Source organism: Mauremys reevesii, linkage group 10 (genome assembly GCF_016161935.1).
Source record: "Mauremys reevesii isolate NIE-2019 linkage group 10, ASM1616193v1, whole genome shotgun sequence".
Taxonomy (NCBI): domain Eukaryota; kingdom Metazoa; phylum Chordata; order Testudines; family Geoemydidae; genus Mauremys; species Mauremys reevesii.
Window position 1 is genome coordinate 19,084,866 of NC_052632.1, and position 17,741 is coordinate 19,102,606.

Genomic DNA, 17,741 nt, shown 5'->3' on the forward strand with positions numbered 1-17,741 from the left:
CGCCTTCCGCGCCCGCCTACAAGGCCGCTGTGTGACAGTGTTCACGGACAATACAACAGCAATGTTCTACGTGAACAAGCAGGGTGGAGCCTGCTCCTCCCTCCTCTGCAAGGAGGCGATGCTCCTGTGGGACTTCTGCGTGACCCACTCCATTCACCTGGAAGCGTCCTTTCTTCCGGGAGTGCAGAACACGCTGGCCGACCATCTCAGCAGGTCGTTCCTCTCCCACGAGTGGTCCCTCCGTCCCGATGTCGTGCACACAATCTTCCAGAGGTGGGGGTTTCCCCAAGTAGACCTATTTGCCTCCAGGGAGAACAGGAAGTGCCACCTGTTTTGCTCATACCAGGGTCGCTCGCCAGGCTCCCTGTCGGACGCCTTCCTTTACCCCTGGACGGATCGCCTCCTCTACGCCTTCCCTCCATTCCCGCTCGTGCACCGAGTGCTCCTGAAGCTTCGGAGGGACAGAGTCCATGTCATACTCGTAGCGCCGGCCTGGCCGAGGCAGCACTGGTACACCCTGCTGCTCGAGCTCTCCGTTCGGGATCCCATCCCCCTTCCGTTGTGGCCGGACCTCATCACCCAGGACTTCGGCAGACTCCGCCATCCGAACCTGCAGTCCCTCCATCTTACAGCTTGGTACCTGAGTGGTTGACCCACGCGGAGAGGGACTGTTCCGCGGCAGTTCAGCAAGTCCTGCTTGAGAGCAGAAAGCCTTCCACTCGCTCCACTTACCTTGCGAAATGGAAGAGATTCGCACTCTGGTGTGATCAACGAGGGCTCAATCCATTCGTAGTCCCGGTCCCTACCATCCTCGACTACCTTTGGTACCTTAAGGAGCAAGGTCTTGCGGTCTCCTCCTTGAGAGTTCACCTGGCAGCAGTGTCCGCCTTTCGTCCATCCGTGGAAGGTCGGTCCATCTTCTCTAACCAGATGGTTTCCCGCTTCCTCAAAGGCCTGGACCACTTGTACCCGCCGGTGCGGTGTCCTGCCCCGACCTGGGATTTGAACCTCGTGCTGGCCAAGCTGATGGGTCCTCCTTTCGAGCCCTTAGCCACGTGCTCCCTGCTCTACCTCTCCTGGAAGACGGCCTTCCTCGTCGCCATTACATCAGCGAGACGAGTTTCTGAGCTCCGCGCTCTGACGGTTAGTCCGCCATACACCGTCTTCCACGGGGACAAGGTGCAGCTTCGACAACATCCGGCCTTCCTCCCGAAGGTAGTCTCAGCCTTCCACCTCAACCAGGAGATCTTCCTCCTGGTGTTCTTCCCGAAGCCGCATGCCTCGCCTCGGGAGCAACAGCTGCATACCCTCGACGTCCGCAGGGCGCTCGCTTTCTACATCGAACGGACTAAGCCCTTCCGGCGTTCACCCCAGCTGTTTGTAGCGGTTGCTGACCGCATGAAAGGCGAGCCGATATCCTCCCAGCAGATTTCCTCCTGGGTCACTGCGTGTATCCGGACCTGCTACGAGCTTGCTCGCGTGCCGCCATGCCGCCTCACTGCACACTCGACGAGGGCGCACGCCTCGTCGGCCGCCTTCCTGGCCCACGTTCCAATCCAGGACATCTGTTGAGCGGCCACCTGGTCTTCGGTCCACACCTTCGCCTCCCACTACGCGTTGGTGCAGCAGTCTCGAGACGACGCAGCCTTCGGCTCCGCGGTATTACACTCCGCCACGTCTCACTCCGACCCCACCGCCTAGGTAAGGTTTGGGATTCACCTAACTGGAATGCATAGGAGCAATCACTCGAAGAAGAAAAGACTCACCGTAGTAACTGTCGTTCTTCGAGATGTGTTGCTCCTATCCATTCCAGACCCGCCCTCCTTCCCCACTGTTGGAGTAGCCGGCAAGAAGGAACCGAGGAGCGGACGGGCCGGCTGGGGTATATAACAGGCGCCATAGCGGCGCCACTCCAGGGGGCGCCAGCCGGCCCGCCGGAGTTGCTAGGGTAAAAAAGTTCCGAGATGCCGTGCACGCACTGTAATAGCCAGGATCGCCTCTGGAGCCGCTTTTAAAAATTGGCGTTACATTAACTATCATCCAGTCATCTGATACAGAAGCTGATTTAAGTGAAAGGTTATTTACCATAGTTAGTAGCTCTGAAATTTCATATTTGAGTTCCTTTAGAACTTTTGGGTGAATATCATCTGGTCCTGGTGACTTATTACTGTTTAATTTATCATTTGTTCCAGAACCTCCTCTACTGATACCTCTATCTGGGATAGTTCATCAGATTTGTCATCTAAAAGAATGGCTCAGGTGTGGCAATCTCCCTCACATCCTCTGCACTGAAGACCAGTGCAAAGAACTCATTTCGTTGGAATTTAATTAACAATTCTGTTGATGATGCTTGAGCCAGAATAGATACCAAATTCTTTGTCCCATAGCTGTACTGCCTCTGCATTTATAAAAGGAATTAAAAATAGTAAGCCCCACCTCCTGTGTTTATCACTAACGTAAAAAGAGCTGAAAATGTTCAGGCAGCAAAGTAATTATCATTTTTACAGTCTTGCTTTTCAGAGTAGAACCACATTGTAAAAACTAGGGGGAAGGTCTTTAAGAGGTCTTCAGAATGGTTGAGTAGATACATCAAGAAGAGAAATGACTAAATAGTGCGTTATCAAGCTGATAAAAGGTATAGAATAATTCTAAAAAGAGTAATGAGGGAGTAATTCTACCTATTCCCACCACATTCCATTGCAAAAGTGAATATCAGTGTCTCTCAGCTCCAAATTCCCAAATACCTCAACTTTGGCCTGAAAAGTGAAGACTCTCTTCTTTGACTAAATTTGAACATACCACTATTATAGTTTTAGGTAGATTTCATTAGCCAGAACTAACTTAAAACAGATTCTCTAATAAAATAAAATATACAACTTCCTCTGGAAAATGAGCATGAAACATATATATTGAAAGCAATATTAGATAAGTATTCGTATACCAAATATATGGCCATCTGAAAAAATGCCCGCAAAATAGACACACACTGAAGCTGCAGAAGCATCAGTACATTGTGTCCATAGTCTGACCAACAGTGTCTCCTTGTGATTGTTGGCTCCCAAACTATTGACTCATCAGATAAGTTCTCCTAAAAGAAAGAAGAATCTGCATCGGTCAGGAACCATAAGCACACTAATGTAGCCCTGTCAGGAAAAAACCCTCTTGGTTTTGTCACGTGTTGTCTGCATGGATTTTTTGTGGGGAGTGTAGTGGGTAGTTGCCCTGCTCCCATTTTAAAGGGCTTAGAACAGCCCAGGAGACGGCTGTGATTGGGGAAGCAGCCTCAGCTGGGGCCATCCCCCAAACAGAACACAGCTGGCCCTTATAAAAGGGCGGTGAGCCAGGTGCTCTGAGACTCCCTCTCTCTGCCTTTAGAGGGAGAAGGGCCTGGCTGCTGGAGAGTGTACCTGAGTACCTAAGGTGGGAGCAGGGCTGGGGGAAGGCAAGAGGAGCTGGGGAGCTCCGGCCTGGAAACCCCCCAGGCTGCTGGCCTAGTGCAAGACCAAAAGGTACTGGGGTTGCAGAAGGCAGAAGCAGCAGGCCCAAACCCTCCTTGCCAGTGATGAGTGGCAATCATACTGCAATCTGCCCCAGTGAACAGGGGCTAGATGGGGACTGGCAGTAGCCAAGACGGAGGCAAGGTGGAGCTAGAAGGCTGGGAGGTCCCTGGGGAGGGGAGACCCACTGAGACTGTGGAGGTACTGCAAGGGGCAGAACCCCAGTGGAAAGGGGCACCGGGGTCTGGGAGGGACACGGGGAGCCTGGCAAGGCGAGACAGGGGCCTGTAGAGGGCACTCCAAGGCTGTGAAAGAGCTAATTCCCAGGACGACATCAGGAGGCACCGCAACGGTGAGTCTCACCCTGTTACAGACATGTCACCAGACATGGGGACTGGAAATTTATAAAAGGAAGTGTTTCTTACCTGCCATTTTAAAGAGAGAGGAGACCAGATTGCAAGGCTGTGCAGGAAGAAATGATGGTCCTGGGACCCAGGTCTGTGGAAAGACTGACCAAAACCTGAGGGTTTTTGAAATGGTGAGGATACTGGAGGTAGGCTTTTGAGTGCAGGTTTTTGTTGTTTTCTGTAGATCTGTATATCTCTTGTGCTTTGTCCATGAGTAAAGTGTGATTGGTTCAGAAATTCCTTTATAAAGTATCTGTGTTACTTGCTTTCACCCTTATGTAGTCCCTGAAGGGGAAATAGTAATCTGAAAGGTACATAGCTGGTACATAGGTACATAGTGCTTGCAAGAACTACTGGGGAGGCTTGGGAGAGCTGACACTAGTTTTCCTAGGCTTAGGACTGCAGAGCCCTATATCTCAGAAGGGGTACTAGACAAAGGATCTTTACCATGAGAATGTGCCTAGAAACCCAGAGCCAGTGCCTAGACCAGGGGTGGGCAAACTTTTTGGCCTGAGGGGCACATCTGGGAATAGAAATTGTATGGTGGACAATGAATGCTCACAAAATTAGGGTTGGGTACAGGAGGGGATGAGGGCTCTGGCTGGGGGTGCAGGCTCTGGGGTGGGGCCAAAAATGAGGACCTCAGGGTATGGGAGGGGGCGCCAGGCTGGGGTGGGGGAGGGGCCTCCGACTGTGGGGTGCGGGCTCTGGGGTGGGTCTGGGAATGAGAGGTTTGGGGTACAGGATGGTGCTCCAGGCTGGGTTTGAGGGGTTTGGAGGGCGGGGCGGGAGGGGGATCAGGGCTGGGGTGGGGGTTGGGGCATGAGGAGAGGTTCAGGGCTGCAGGCTCCCAGCGGCACTTACCTCAAGCAGCTCCTGGAAGCAGCAGCATGTCCCTTTTCTGGCTCCAGGTGACTCTGCACGCTGCCCCGTCCGCAGGCACCTCCCCTACAACTCCCATTGGAGCACCGGAGGGGGCCATTGGAGAGCATAGGAGCCGGAGCGGGGCCAAGCTGCAGCTTCCAGGAGCTGTGTGGTGCGGCCCCCGACCCTGCACCCCTACAACTTTCAGATGAATGTTCATGTTTGTCTTGGCTATAACAGACATTGTACCTGCAGCAAATTATAAATATTCCGTACAAAGTATTTTCCTCTTGGTTACTAGCAAAATTTCAGATTAGTTACAAATCAACGTGTCTTGAAAAGACAGACCTCTCTGAAGTGATATTCTGAGTTGCACAATAACAGCTGATACAGACTAAACTAATTTACCCCATGATATTAGTTTGCTAGCCTATTGAAAGAACAATATGCTCTGGTACATGCTTTCATATGTAATGTATTATACCGTGCTGCGTAAGTTACAATTAGATATGCATTAATGAATGATTAAGTTTTATTTATATTCATATTATTGTAAAAGTAATCACAGTTGTCACCAAGGAAAACATTTGTTGTAGTAAAACAGCAGAAGTGAGGGCAATACATAGTAGGCTAATAAGATAACCAGAATCACAAGGTCCACTTCAGAAGTGAAATATGTTCTTTTTGTGGGTCTTGCAGCCCCCGCCCTCCAAAAAAAGACATTCCAGGCTTTCATAGCAGCCAAGCTATATGTAAGTTGTGTTGAATGGGGGTTGTGCATTTTAGAGAATTAAAGTAAAAGAATCAAGCAAATGTGTGTGGGTGTGCAATTTGCTATTGGGTTGTATTGCATTTTACTCTTAGCATAGCTTAATGTCTGCCTCCTCTGTGCTTCTGTCTTGCAGTGACATCTGCTGGAAAATGCATGAAACCCTTATTGGAATCCCCTTCCCGACCCCCCCTTCCAATCCCCTACTATTAGGTATTGCTCCTGAATATGTGTATGTGTCTATAATCCTTCCTGAATCCACCCTTTCTCCTAGTGTGTGCACACTTTTCTTACCTGCCCTAAATAAGAGTTTAGAGATAAGGAGTCTGGAAGCTCCCATTTATTGCCTAAAGATTTTATATCTTGATTTAAAACATTGTTGAAAATTAGAACCTCTATTACCAATAATTTAAGTAATAATTATAATCAACAATGTAATGAATAATTGTAACAAAACTGAGATGCTACAAGATGACTTTCTGATTTTAAGTATCATTACTGCTGTGTGTTCCAAACTTGAAGTAGATTTTTTTTAATAAGTTTTTAGATTTTTCTCTGCTGGTACTAACATGCTTTACGTCTTTCTCTTATTTTTCAGAACAATCGCATCAAAACATCTAAATACAACATTCTTACTTTCTTGCCAGTTAATTTATTTGAACAGTTTCAGAGGGTTGCAAATGCTTACTTCCTTTGCCTTCTGATTTTACAGGTGATGTATAACTTTCTTTTTTTCTCTGAAGTGCAATTTTGATGATAATCTCTTCTCTTAACAAAGAGACCCAATTATATAGGTTAATAGCAATGCAATGGCTGCTTACAATACCAAACAAATAACTAAAATTGTTCTATGTTGATCAGATTTCATGGGTATTAAAATGTAGCTGTTGATCGACATCTATCGAATAGCCTAAAATGACTGTTTCTGATTAACTCTATTATGAGTGTTTCCAAGATAATAGTGAATGGACATACAAGGGGGAGAAAGAGGGCCTGGTGGGTAAATGTGCTGCTGCTCCTTCTCTGCTTCACCACCAGACTTCTTTGATAGGGCATTTCCTCAAAGATTAGATGCAGTTTGAGGTATGGGTGTAGGCCCAGGTTAGTTCTTATTTTAGCCAAACTGGTTTGTTTGTTCCTTTTTAAACTTAAGTTAATTGGATAAGTAAACCAGCCCTAATGATCATCCCTGTAGGATGCCTAGAGTATGTGAGGTGATATAGAAAACAATTCTTGTCTAAATTAAAATCCACATCCCCAATCAGTACTTCATGATTACAGTCTCTCTATAATGGAATCCCAAATCCAAACTTTTGGGAGACTTGAAATCTGGACCTGAATAAATCTGAATTTTACATTTATATTTAAATGAAACTCTAGTCAAATGTACAGGTTTGACACAGAATATATATTTTTTAAAATCTCAATAAAATAAAGATCTTTCTTGCTTTTTAATAAACATTTTTCTAATCTCTCATTATTTGTTTGTGGCTCTCATTTGTTCGCCATCCCCTTTCTCTGTTCTGTCTCACTTTTTGCATGCAGTGCTGTTATAGCCATGTTGGTCTCAGGATTTAAGAGAGACAAGGTGGGTGAGGTAATATCTTTTATTGGACCAGCTTCTATTGGTGAAAGAAACAAGCTGTCGAGCCACACAGAGTTCTTGAGGTCTGGGACCTTTTAAGAAGAAGCCTCTGAAGAAGAGCTCTATGTAGCTTGAAAGTTTGTCTCCCTCACCAATAGAAGTTGGTCCAATAAAAGATATTACCTCACCCTCTCACTTCTTGGAGTTTTTACTCTTTCTGAATGTTCTCCCTTGTGTTGCATTCTTTAAGGTTCCATATACCTGGCAAAATGTATTTTGGGTTTTTACTCGCTGTTATTTAGTTGACACTCTGTCTTCTTACACTTTGTATTGTTTCATGGTCTTTTGCTTTACTTGGGCCCTATTCTCCTCTCATAGGTTATGAATACCTCCCACTGAAGTCAGTGTGAGTTATTCATCTCTGTTCTTGTTGTTTGTTTCCTTGATTTCTATTTTTTGTTTCATTTTCTCTGCTTCTCTTTTTCTCTCTCCCCATTTTTCTTTCATTGTGTTATCCATTCTTATTCTTTCTCCCCCACATCTACTCTTCTCCTTCTTCTTTTTTCTCTTTCTTCCAGCTCATCCCCCCCCTTGGCTCCTCACTTACACAATATTCCACTTGCTGCAATTTTACCCTCCCAGTGTATTAATTATATGACAATGTTACAGATTTTTCCAGCACTACTTTTTATGAAAATTATTAGCTACTTTGAAATATTGTTAATGAAATTTCACTAAGATTTTTTTAAAAGTATTTAATAGAACTTTATCTTGTAGCTGATCCCAGAAATATCCTCCTTGTCTTGGTTTACTACCATTGTGCCTTTAATGGTGGTATTTACCATTACTGCTGTCAAAGATGCCACAGATGACTGTGTAAGTATTTGCAGTAAGTTACCTTTACGAAGTCTTCAGCCATCCATGTACTGTTCCATACATTGCTATGTAGCATATTATTCACATATTGTTGATTCTAGCGCCATACTGTGTGGAAGGGGCACAGGTATTCACAAAGAAGCTTTGTTTATTTGCAATCACTAGAGCAGGGGTCGTCAACCTTTCAGAGGTGGTGTGACGAATCTTCATTTATTCACTCTAATTTAAGGTTTCACGTGCCAGTAATACATTTTAACGTTTTTAGAAGGTCTCTTTCTATAAGTCTATAATATGTAACTAAACTATTGTTGCATGTAAAGTAAATAAGGCTTTTAAAATGTTTAAGAAGCTTCCTTTAAAATTAAATTAAAATGCAGAGCTCCCTGGACTGGTGGCCAGGACCTGGGCAGTGTGAGTGCCACTGAAAATCAGCTCGTGTGCTGCCTTCGGCACCCGTGCCATAGGTTGCCTACCCCTGCATTAGAGCATATTTATGTCTTAAAAGGCACAGTGTCTAAAAATATGTTTTGGTAGATGTTGTGCTGTTATTGTTCAATTTAACAGATTTAGAAGTCTTCCTTTCCCACTCTGTTACTTGTTCTGTCAGAGTAAGTATTATACGCAGTGTTATAATGGTTATAATCACAGATGATAGGTTTGATGGAGGTAAATCCTTGTCCCAGGTCTTGTATATACAGATTAAAATTAATAAACACCAAAAATAAATATTAAAATGCTACTTTAAAATAAAGTAATCATTTTCAAAGCTTTTGTTAACTTATCCCATATAATGGCCAAAGTCTTGTAACTTTTATTACTGTAAAACATTTGGGGCTACACTGACTGATCCTGCTCTTATTTGTCAACTGCAAAACTCCCACTTTTCTGCAATGCGATATAACATTTGTATGAAGTAATGACAATAAAAACCATAATGCATCTATGTAGTGACTCTCAATGATCTTAAAGCACTTATATAAACGGCTTTTTTACACTCACTTAGCAAACAGTCATGAAGTCCAATCACTTTCACAGTGAAATGGAACAATGGTTTAACAGCACCTAGGAATGCTACCCAATGATTTAGCACAGACAGTTAAGAATACATTATCCAAGAAAAATTACAGAGGGAATGTAGGTAGGTAAAATGTAATCCCCAATTTAGAATTTGGCCAGAATATTGAGGATACTACCCCTACCTGTTAGAAAAGTGCAGTGGGTAAGTAGTAACTCTTTAACTTTACACATTATGTATTTTTGGCAGGTTTCCATGCCTCCCTGCTGCTTTTTGTCCTGCTCTCTGCTGCCCTTTCAAGGTCCCTTATTTATTTTTTTAAACAAGTGTGCATTTTTTGCACCATTGGCTATTTTGGGGCATTTTAAAAATTTTATTTAATTTCTCTTTAGTGGAAGCAGTAAAAATATAGATTTCATGACTTTCCCTCACATCGGTATTACTGCCATTTGGCTAGTGACAATCAGTGGAATAAGCTGCTTTTTCCTTCTCTCTGCCCTTTTACATTGAGATTTTATTTAAAAAAAAGAACTTGGAAAACTCTGAAAGGAGGCAGTAGAACAATTGTGATGGACCGTATTTTTTCTTTCTTTCACTAATCCTTTGTAGCCTTTGTGCAATTATTTAGCCAACTTCTGTTTAGAATTTGTTAACTGCATAAAAGTAATTTTCTCAAAAAATTCATGATAATCATGTATGAATTAACACTTCTCCTTTTTCCTCTGTCGTTAGATGATACAATAAATAAATTCTTTAGAAATGTGCTAACTGCATACAAAAGCATATTTCCTCTTAATAAAGAAAAAGGCATGAAATCTATATTTATTCATTTATTTTGATTGCTTCTAGTAAGAATAAATTAAAATAAAAAACCTTGCTTTTCAAAATGCTGACTGCCAAAATTGCATACATGTCCAGAAATGATACTTCGGGGCTCTGGAAAGGGTGGAAGTGGGCGTGTGTGTGTGTGTGTGTGTGTGGAACCGGACAAAAAAGGAATAAAAAATGCACGAGGAGTAAAGGTGTAGAGTTTTACTAGTGGCATGGAGTTTTTACTTATCACATATCTCACTTTTATCTATGAAATACACTATTCATATTTAACCCCAATTTTAAAACAACCCACGTGTGTCTTTATGAAACCAAGTTAAACAAAACACTGACGCAGTTGGCCTTTTATATGTGACATTTGTTATAGATCTCATGTATAGCTATCATATATCTTTATATGGCTAAAATATTCTGATTCTACCTTGGTGCAGTTTTTTTTTTTTTACCCCATGTGAAGCATTTTGCATCAGATAAAGCACAAACAGGAAAAAACAATGGAAAATCCTGTAGACATATGATGCCAGGGACAAGGAGCAGTGAAATGGATCTGTAAGGCAGAAGTCTCACTACAGTAGCAGAGAAACCTCTGAGTTCTTCAGATTTTTTTTAGGATATGTCTATGTGGCAGTAAAACTTCCACAGCAATGAGTCTCAGACCATGGGTCAGCTTGCACTGCTCAGGCTGCGAGGCTATAAAATAGCAGTGTAGAATTCAGGCTCACGTTGCAGCATGGGCAGTGGGTATCATAGGCTAGGGGAGACTGTGCCTCCCCAAACAGCCTGGCATGGCCCTGCCCACGCTCCACCCCCACGCCCCTTCGTGCAGTGCAGTTCCTGCCTGCTCTTCCAGGCTGGGGCTGGGGAGAGCTGGCCTGGCACTGGGGCTGCCCGCCCAGCACTTGGGATGCTGGAACCACGCCCCCTGGCTTTCCAGTGCTCTGGGGCTCAGGCTGGAGGCAGGGGGCTGGGGACCATGGTGGGGGTGCTCTGGGCTCCTGCAGGGGATGGGGGGCAGAATGGAAGGATGAGGGGTGGGGCTTTGTGCAGAAGGGGAGGGGCTGGGGCTAGCCCCCCCCCTACAGCCAGTTCACCAGCTGCCCATTGGCTGCAACCTAGGGTCTGAGACCCTGCCCCCTTGTGGGGTCTCAGGGTATGTCTGTACTGTACTGCCATTAGGGTACCCATGACTGGCCCATGCCAGATACTCAGGCTCGCGGGGCTCGAGCTATGAGGCTGTTTAATTTGCGGTGTAGACGTTCTGACGTGGGTTGCAGCCTAAGCTCTGGACCCTCCTACGTCGAGCTTTGGGACCCTCCCACCTCTCAGGGTTCTAGAGCATGGACTTCACCCTGAGCCTGAACGTCTACACTGCAATTAAACAGTCCCACAGCCCAAGCCCCACGAGCCCAAGTCAGCTAGCATGGGCCAGCTGTGCATGTCTAATTGCAGTGTAGACGTACCCCCAGAGACCAAAAGTCTACACTGTAATTTTATAGCCCTGTAGCCCAAGTCAGAGTCAATTGACCTGTACCAGCGGCAGCCATGCTGCAGGTCTTTTATCATAGTATAGATGTACCCTGAGAATACAACCCTAGAAAGGTAGTTCATTCTATTTCATATTATGGGGATTTAAGGTTACTAATCCTAGCTGAGATCAAGCACTAATCTTTACTGAAAATGGAAAGTTGGATTTGCCTTGGGAAGTATGAGATAATAAGCTCTCCAAGGTAGTGTATAAATAAAAGAACGTGGCAATGACTTCAGTGTAAGCAAAATACTTTTAAAGACACTGATGTTTCACTGGAGACCAGGGAAATTCTCTTAGATAACGAGTAAGTTTATGAAATCTCAACAGCTGAGTGATACAAAAGAAGCATACTCTTGAGGGAAGTGAGAAAAGAGAGCGATACATGATTTATTGGGAGTAGTTTAGTTAGAACGTGTTACAGGCATGATTAAGAATTTTTGTGTCCCAGTGAGATGGTACAAGACAGTTTCACAGTCAGAACTTTATTTTCTTTTTTTTGAGGCTCATATTAATCAGACTCAGATGACTCCAAGGATTACAAGCTTTGAAGTCAGGAAAAATAAAAACAGATTTAAAGGGAGAGGAAAATCAGGGATGAAACAACATTTTTACTGGGAGAGCACAAGCATCATAAGCTCAGTCTTGGATTTTAAATTACAAGAATTTGGTTGATACCAAGATCTTTGAATGAAAACTGAGCAAGGCACCATGAGCCATCATAGCATCTGCAAGTTCATGAGTAATTCTGATATCTCCAGTTACCAGGCCCCTTCACCTTGCGTGGTCCCTTTTTAAAATATGTATTAACTACTTAACGCTAAAAATCTGTTTCATCTTGTATTTAGCGGTGACACTCTGAGTACATTTCTCAGACCTGAAGGAGAGCTCTGTGTAAGCTCGAAAGTGTGTTTCTCTCACCAACAGAAGTTGATCCAATAAAAGATATTACATTACCCACCTTGTCTCTCTCATACGCCTGTAGGCCAAGGATCAGTTAAATAGGTGTTTGAGTGACACAGCCACATGATACTACAGTCTTTTTGCAGTGAAAAATTTGTGAGGGAGATATGAAAGCTGAAAAACTGAGAGAACAGAAAGAAGAGAACTTCTGGGGGACAGCTTGGCATGTATTTTGTTGTTAATTTCCATAGGATTAGAACATGTTATCTGCACAGGATAGTCTCTCAGGATTTAAAACACAGTTGATAACTATTTAACAAAATGTAGAAGACTGTACTGGTCCTGATAAGATTGTTAGACTAATTAAGTTTGACCTGCATCAAATAAGCTCTGTAACCACACACAAAGCTCTCCAAATTAGCATATGGACAGTGTAACCAAAGTGTTTTCAGTAGTATTACAGTCTGCAACCAGTTAGCTTTATTTCCTTATGCTCTTGTGAATACGGTGGAAAATGACAAGCAAAAGAAATAATCTATAATGGATTAAGAGAATTGCCTAATTAAAGTGGTGTTACCTGTCTCATCTTCTGTAGAAGGAGGGGTGTATGTTTTACAATAGAAAAGAAAGCAAAAAATATCAGATAGGATTAAGGACAAAAATACTTTGCACTTTTATTTACATATATAAATATATAAACTTAATATTTGCAAATGACTTTGAGAACCTTGAGTACAACTATATATATCTATATCTATACTCAAGGTTCACAAAGTCATTTGCAGATATTAAGTCTCTTCAATGCCCTATGCAGTAGAGAGGTGGTATACTAATTTTACAGATGGATAAACTAAGAAGCACGGATTTCAAGTGGTTTATCCAAGATAACACAAGAGAAGTGGTGACAAAGCTGCGAACAGATGAGACTTCCCGCTCATAGACCACCTCACTACATTGGCTCTCTCACATAAGCTGTTCTTAACAGTACCAAAGAAACAGCAGAACAAATCTTATAGTGATCAGAAAAATTACTGTCTATAGATTTAAAATTTACAGCCAAAGCAAAACAAAATCCAGCTTGTGACCTTTAATATCTATAAAAATAAATCATGTTGACATGAGTCAGAAGAGCTGAGGTTCTGTAAACTTGAACACTAAAATGGATGAGCAACTTCATCTGTTCCACATGAATATTAAATCTTGAAACTAGGTTGAATACAAACTCTCAAAAATTATTGAGAAAAATCAGGATTGGTTTTCATTAAACAACCGAAGTATCAAATAACTTCTGATTAGCCAGAAAAAGTGTTTGGAAAAGGGGGAAGAAAAAGAAAATACCACCACTACCACTACTATCCCTCTACTAGAAAGATGAGGGATGCTGAAAGATAAATCCTCAATCAAGTTTAACTTGTAGTAAAATTGTCACAAACTGCTTTTGATGAGCTCAAGTCCAGATACTATTTTGTGTGCCCTCTTTTTCATCTTATGTTTGCTTTGTCTCTCTCCAAGAAAATGTATGTGTATACCTCTACTTTATAATGGCAGCTCTCTTCCCTCAAAGTTTCTCATAGACTTTCACACTACCACTCACCAGCACAAATTTACACATTTCAGTTTATTCTGACAAAGCCAAGCTTCTGCCACAGCCAAGTTTCCCCATCCTTCTATTCTCTGTCAATTTGCTAGCTTAATCCTGAAGCTTTCAGTCAATAATTCTTCATTCTCCTTTGATATATTTAACATAGATATTTATTTTTCTGGTGTCCACACTTCCAAAAATTGGAATGGGTTCAGAAAAGTGACACAAGAATGATTTGGGTTCTGGAAAACCTTTCCCAGAGTGAGAGATTTAAGAAGCTCTGTTTATTTAGCATATTAAAAAGATGATTAAGATTTGTTAGTAGATATGCCACACAAAGGCATTCAATGGAAGTTGATGCTAGACAAATTCAGACTAAAAATATGGTGCACTTTAACAGTGAGGGTAATCAGTCATTGGAAGAAGTTACCAAGGGATGTTGAGGGCTCCTTTGCATGTCTGTGAAGAAAAAGCCACAGTGCCAAGTCTCAGAGTCTGGGTCAACTGTGGAGCTAAACATAGCAGTGTAGTTGTTCAGGCTTGGACTGGAGCCAACAAAAGTGGAGGGTCTCAGGGCCCAGGCTCCAGACCAAACCCAAACATCTACACTGATATTTTTAGCCCCACAGCCTAAGCCCTGTGAGCCCAAGTCAATTGACCAAGGCTCTGAGACTCAGGCTACATCTGCACTACAGCTGGGATCGATGCTCTGAGATCTATCCAGTGGCAGTTGATTTAGTGGGTCTAGTGAAGACCCACCAAGTCGACAGCAGATTGCTCTCCAGTTGACCTCTGTGCTCTACCCCAAACGGGAAGAGTAAGGTAAGTCGACGGGAGAGTTTCTCTTGGTGACCCCCCCGCAGTGTAGACCCTGTGGTCTTTTAACCCAAGATACGCCGACTCCATCTACGTTATTCATGTAGCTGGAGTTGCGTAGAGTAGGTCGACTTACCGCAGTAGTATAGACATAGCCTCAGTGCTATGGGTTTTCTTTGCAGTGTAGACATACCCTTTGTCACTGAGGCTTTGTCTACACTGGCACTTTCATCATTAAAACTTTTGTCGCTCAGGGATGTGAAAAAACCCCCTTGAACGACAAAAGTTTTAACGACAAAAAGCGATGGTGTAGACAGAAGAAATGCTCTAGCTCAAGTAGAAATCATGAGTGGGTGAATCATCAGAGTGTGAATCATCAGTGGGTGAAATTTTATTTCCTGAATTATGCAGGAGGTGAGATTAAATTATCATAATTGTGCCTTCTGGCATTAAAAATCTATGAACAATTGTCTCTGCCCACCTCTCCACGTCCACCCATAGAGTTCTCCTTTATCCTTCTATTAAAAATGTATGGCTGGGATTTACAAAGGAGCCTAATTCCTTTGTAAAATGCCCAAATCCCACTGAATTTCCCAAGGAATTACCTTGGGCTCCTCTGGAAATTTCAGCTCACATTTGTATAAGAAATTAAAGTATGTTGAAAGTAAAATTAAAATAAAAGGTAAAGCAGCTAGTCTGGTGTCTTTTCTACTGTGCTTTATCTGACTGTGGAGAACTTTTGAAGGAGGCTGCCCACTGAGCATGAAAGGAAGCCAGCTCAGATGGGTTAGTGGGAACGTACCACCATCATCACCCCTGCTCAGTGGGAACAATATACAAATTCTAAAAATTTTAAAAGCAGTGATGTCTTTGGTATCCATGGAATTTGCTTGCTTTTTTTAAACAACTCCTGTTTCTAAACAACCACAGTTAACAACACTTCAACAAAAGAACTTTCACCTGATCTGGCAGTCACAATGCTTAGTCTTCAGTTCAAGGTTCTCCTTAAACTTTGGTAATAAAAATGGAACTTGCTTCATACTGAGAAAAAATAGACCATACAAAACCATACAAAATAACAAATAATAAAAATAACAAATAAATAATAATTTTTGAATTACATAAAAAGTTTTCTGCCAATTATAATTTTGGGACAATTTGTGCTATTGATGTTTAGAAGAACCATGTTTAAATAAATGTACTATTACATTTAAAGTAAGCTATCTGGTAAAAAGCCAGGGTTACTTTGGATTTCTTTAATGTGTGACATTAACAAAACCATTGACAGCAACTAAGTTTTTTTTCTTGAATAAAAATACATGCTGTAACAAGTGGTTTCTCAAAAATAAGTCATTTTACATGTTTCATCTTCAAAGAAAGTTATAAAATGTAATGATGATTGAATGTTGGGCCAAAAATGATTTTTTAATAAAATAAGTATTGAGCATATGTGTCTTAGAAATGGAAAGAGCCTACTGTAGCCAAAGAGCTGAAAATCAAAAATGTTGGGCTAGATTCTGCAACCCTTATTGACACTGAGTAGCACTTACTTCAGCAAATAGGCTTACTAATTGACATCAGTAAGGTTTTATATTTTTCTGTAACTGAGTTGGTTGTTCCCTCAGAATCAGACTAAAATGCTCTTAAGTAACACCTGCGAGCCCCAGTTCTGCAAGGTGTGTTCAGTGGTGCTGGAACTAGGTGGGGGTGCTGGCTTGAAGTAGTAATAACAAACACCAAATCCATGGTTTCCATCTTAGGCGCCAACTGGAGCACCCACAGAAAAAATGGTGGCACAACCTAGACTGGGTAGTCAGGGTGCCAGTCCACATCTGGTCATCCCTGGATTGGTGGTTGTACCCCAGGTCATTGATGGAGGGAGTTCCCTTCGCGACCCTGTCCCCATTGCTGACCCTGGTCTCCAATGCTTCGGACCTGGGCTGGGGAGCTCACCTGGGTGAGCTGAGCACCCAGGGACACTGGTTGTGGGATGATCTGGCCCTCCACATCAACGTCGGGGAGCTCAGAGTGGTTCGCCTGGCTGCCAGGCTTTCTTGCCCCACCTAAAGGGCAAGGTGATGCGGGTCTTTCTGGACAATACCGCCAAGATGTATTACATCAATAGGCAGGGTGGTACCGGTCTTTGGCCCTTTGTCAGGAAGCTCTCCGCCTTTGGGATTTTTGTGTGCGTCATGCCATTCATCTGATAGCCGCACACCTGCCTGGAACCATCAGCGTCTTGGCAGATCACCTCAGCAGGATCTTCTCATCTTGCCATGAGTAGTCGCTCCATCTAGATAGAGGTGGTCAAGTATTATCTTCCAGAAGTGAGGAACTCCCAAGGTGGACTTGTTCACGTCCTTTCAGAACTGGAAATGCCATGTGTTCTGTTCATTCTGGGGGAAGGACAGTGGTTCCCTATCAGACGCTTTCCTGCTCCCATGGTCGGGAATCCTGATGTATGCCTTCTTGCCAGTGCCGGTGATCCAAAGAGTCCTCATGAAGATCAAACAGGACAGAGTGAAGGTTATCCTGATAGCCCCCAAGTGGCTTCACCAACACTGGTTTGGCACACTGCTGGGGACCTTTCAGTAGCCACCCCACTGTGACTGCCTCTGTGGTCAGACCCACTATCCCAGAACCCCAGCAGTCTTCTGCACCTGAACCTGGTGGCATTGCACCTGACAGCATGGCTACTGCATGGCTGAATGCAGAGGATCAGGAATGCTCGGCCTGGGTTTGATAGGTCTTGCTGGATAGCAGAAAGCCCTCAACCAGGGCTGAATTAGGGACATAGTGCAGTAAATTAGGGACATAGTGCAGTAAATTAATGCGGATGAGGGAAATTTATCTGGATTTTTTGGATTTTTACAAGGGCTGAAAACTGGCTGAAGGACTGCAAACAGTTCACTAAGAATAACCAGCAATGTATTGAGGTGATGGAGATATTTAGGTGGATTTCCATGGGACTGAGGTTAGATTTAGTCTTACTGAACATTGCCATCAGTCAACTTGAAGTGAACTAAAAATGCATATTAATGAATTTAAATGCAGTTTGATACGAAACTGGA

General features: G+C 43.2%; 1 protein-coding gene across 5 annotated transcripts in view; it reads left to right on the plus strand.

Annotated features, from left to right (window-relative positions):
* ATP8B4 (ATPase phospholipid transporting 8B4 (putative)) overlaps positions 1–17,741 on the plus strand; it is a 152,154-nt gene that overhangs the window by 30,812 nt on the left and 103,601 nt on the right. For all 5 annotated transcript variants that reach the window (XR_005585498.1, XM_039491658.1, XM_039491659.1 and 2 more), the window contains exons 3-4: positions 6,136–6,249; positions 7,900–7,998. Coding sequence is in view for 4 of the 5 variants with exons in the window: in XM_039491658.1 (XP_039347592.1) it covers positions 6,136–6,249; positions 7,900–7,998 (213 nt within the window). In the remaining variant the exon portion in view is untranslated. The remainder of the gene's footprint in view (positions 1–6,135; positions 6,250–7,899; positions 7,999–17,741) is intronic.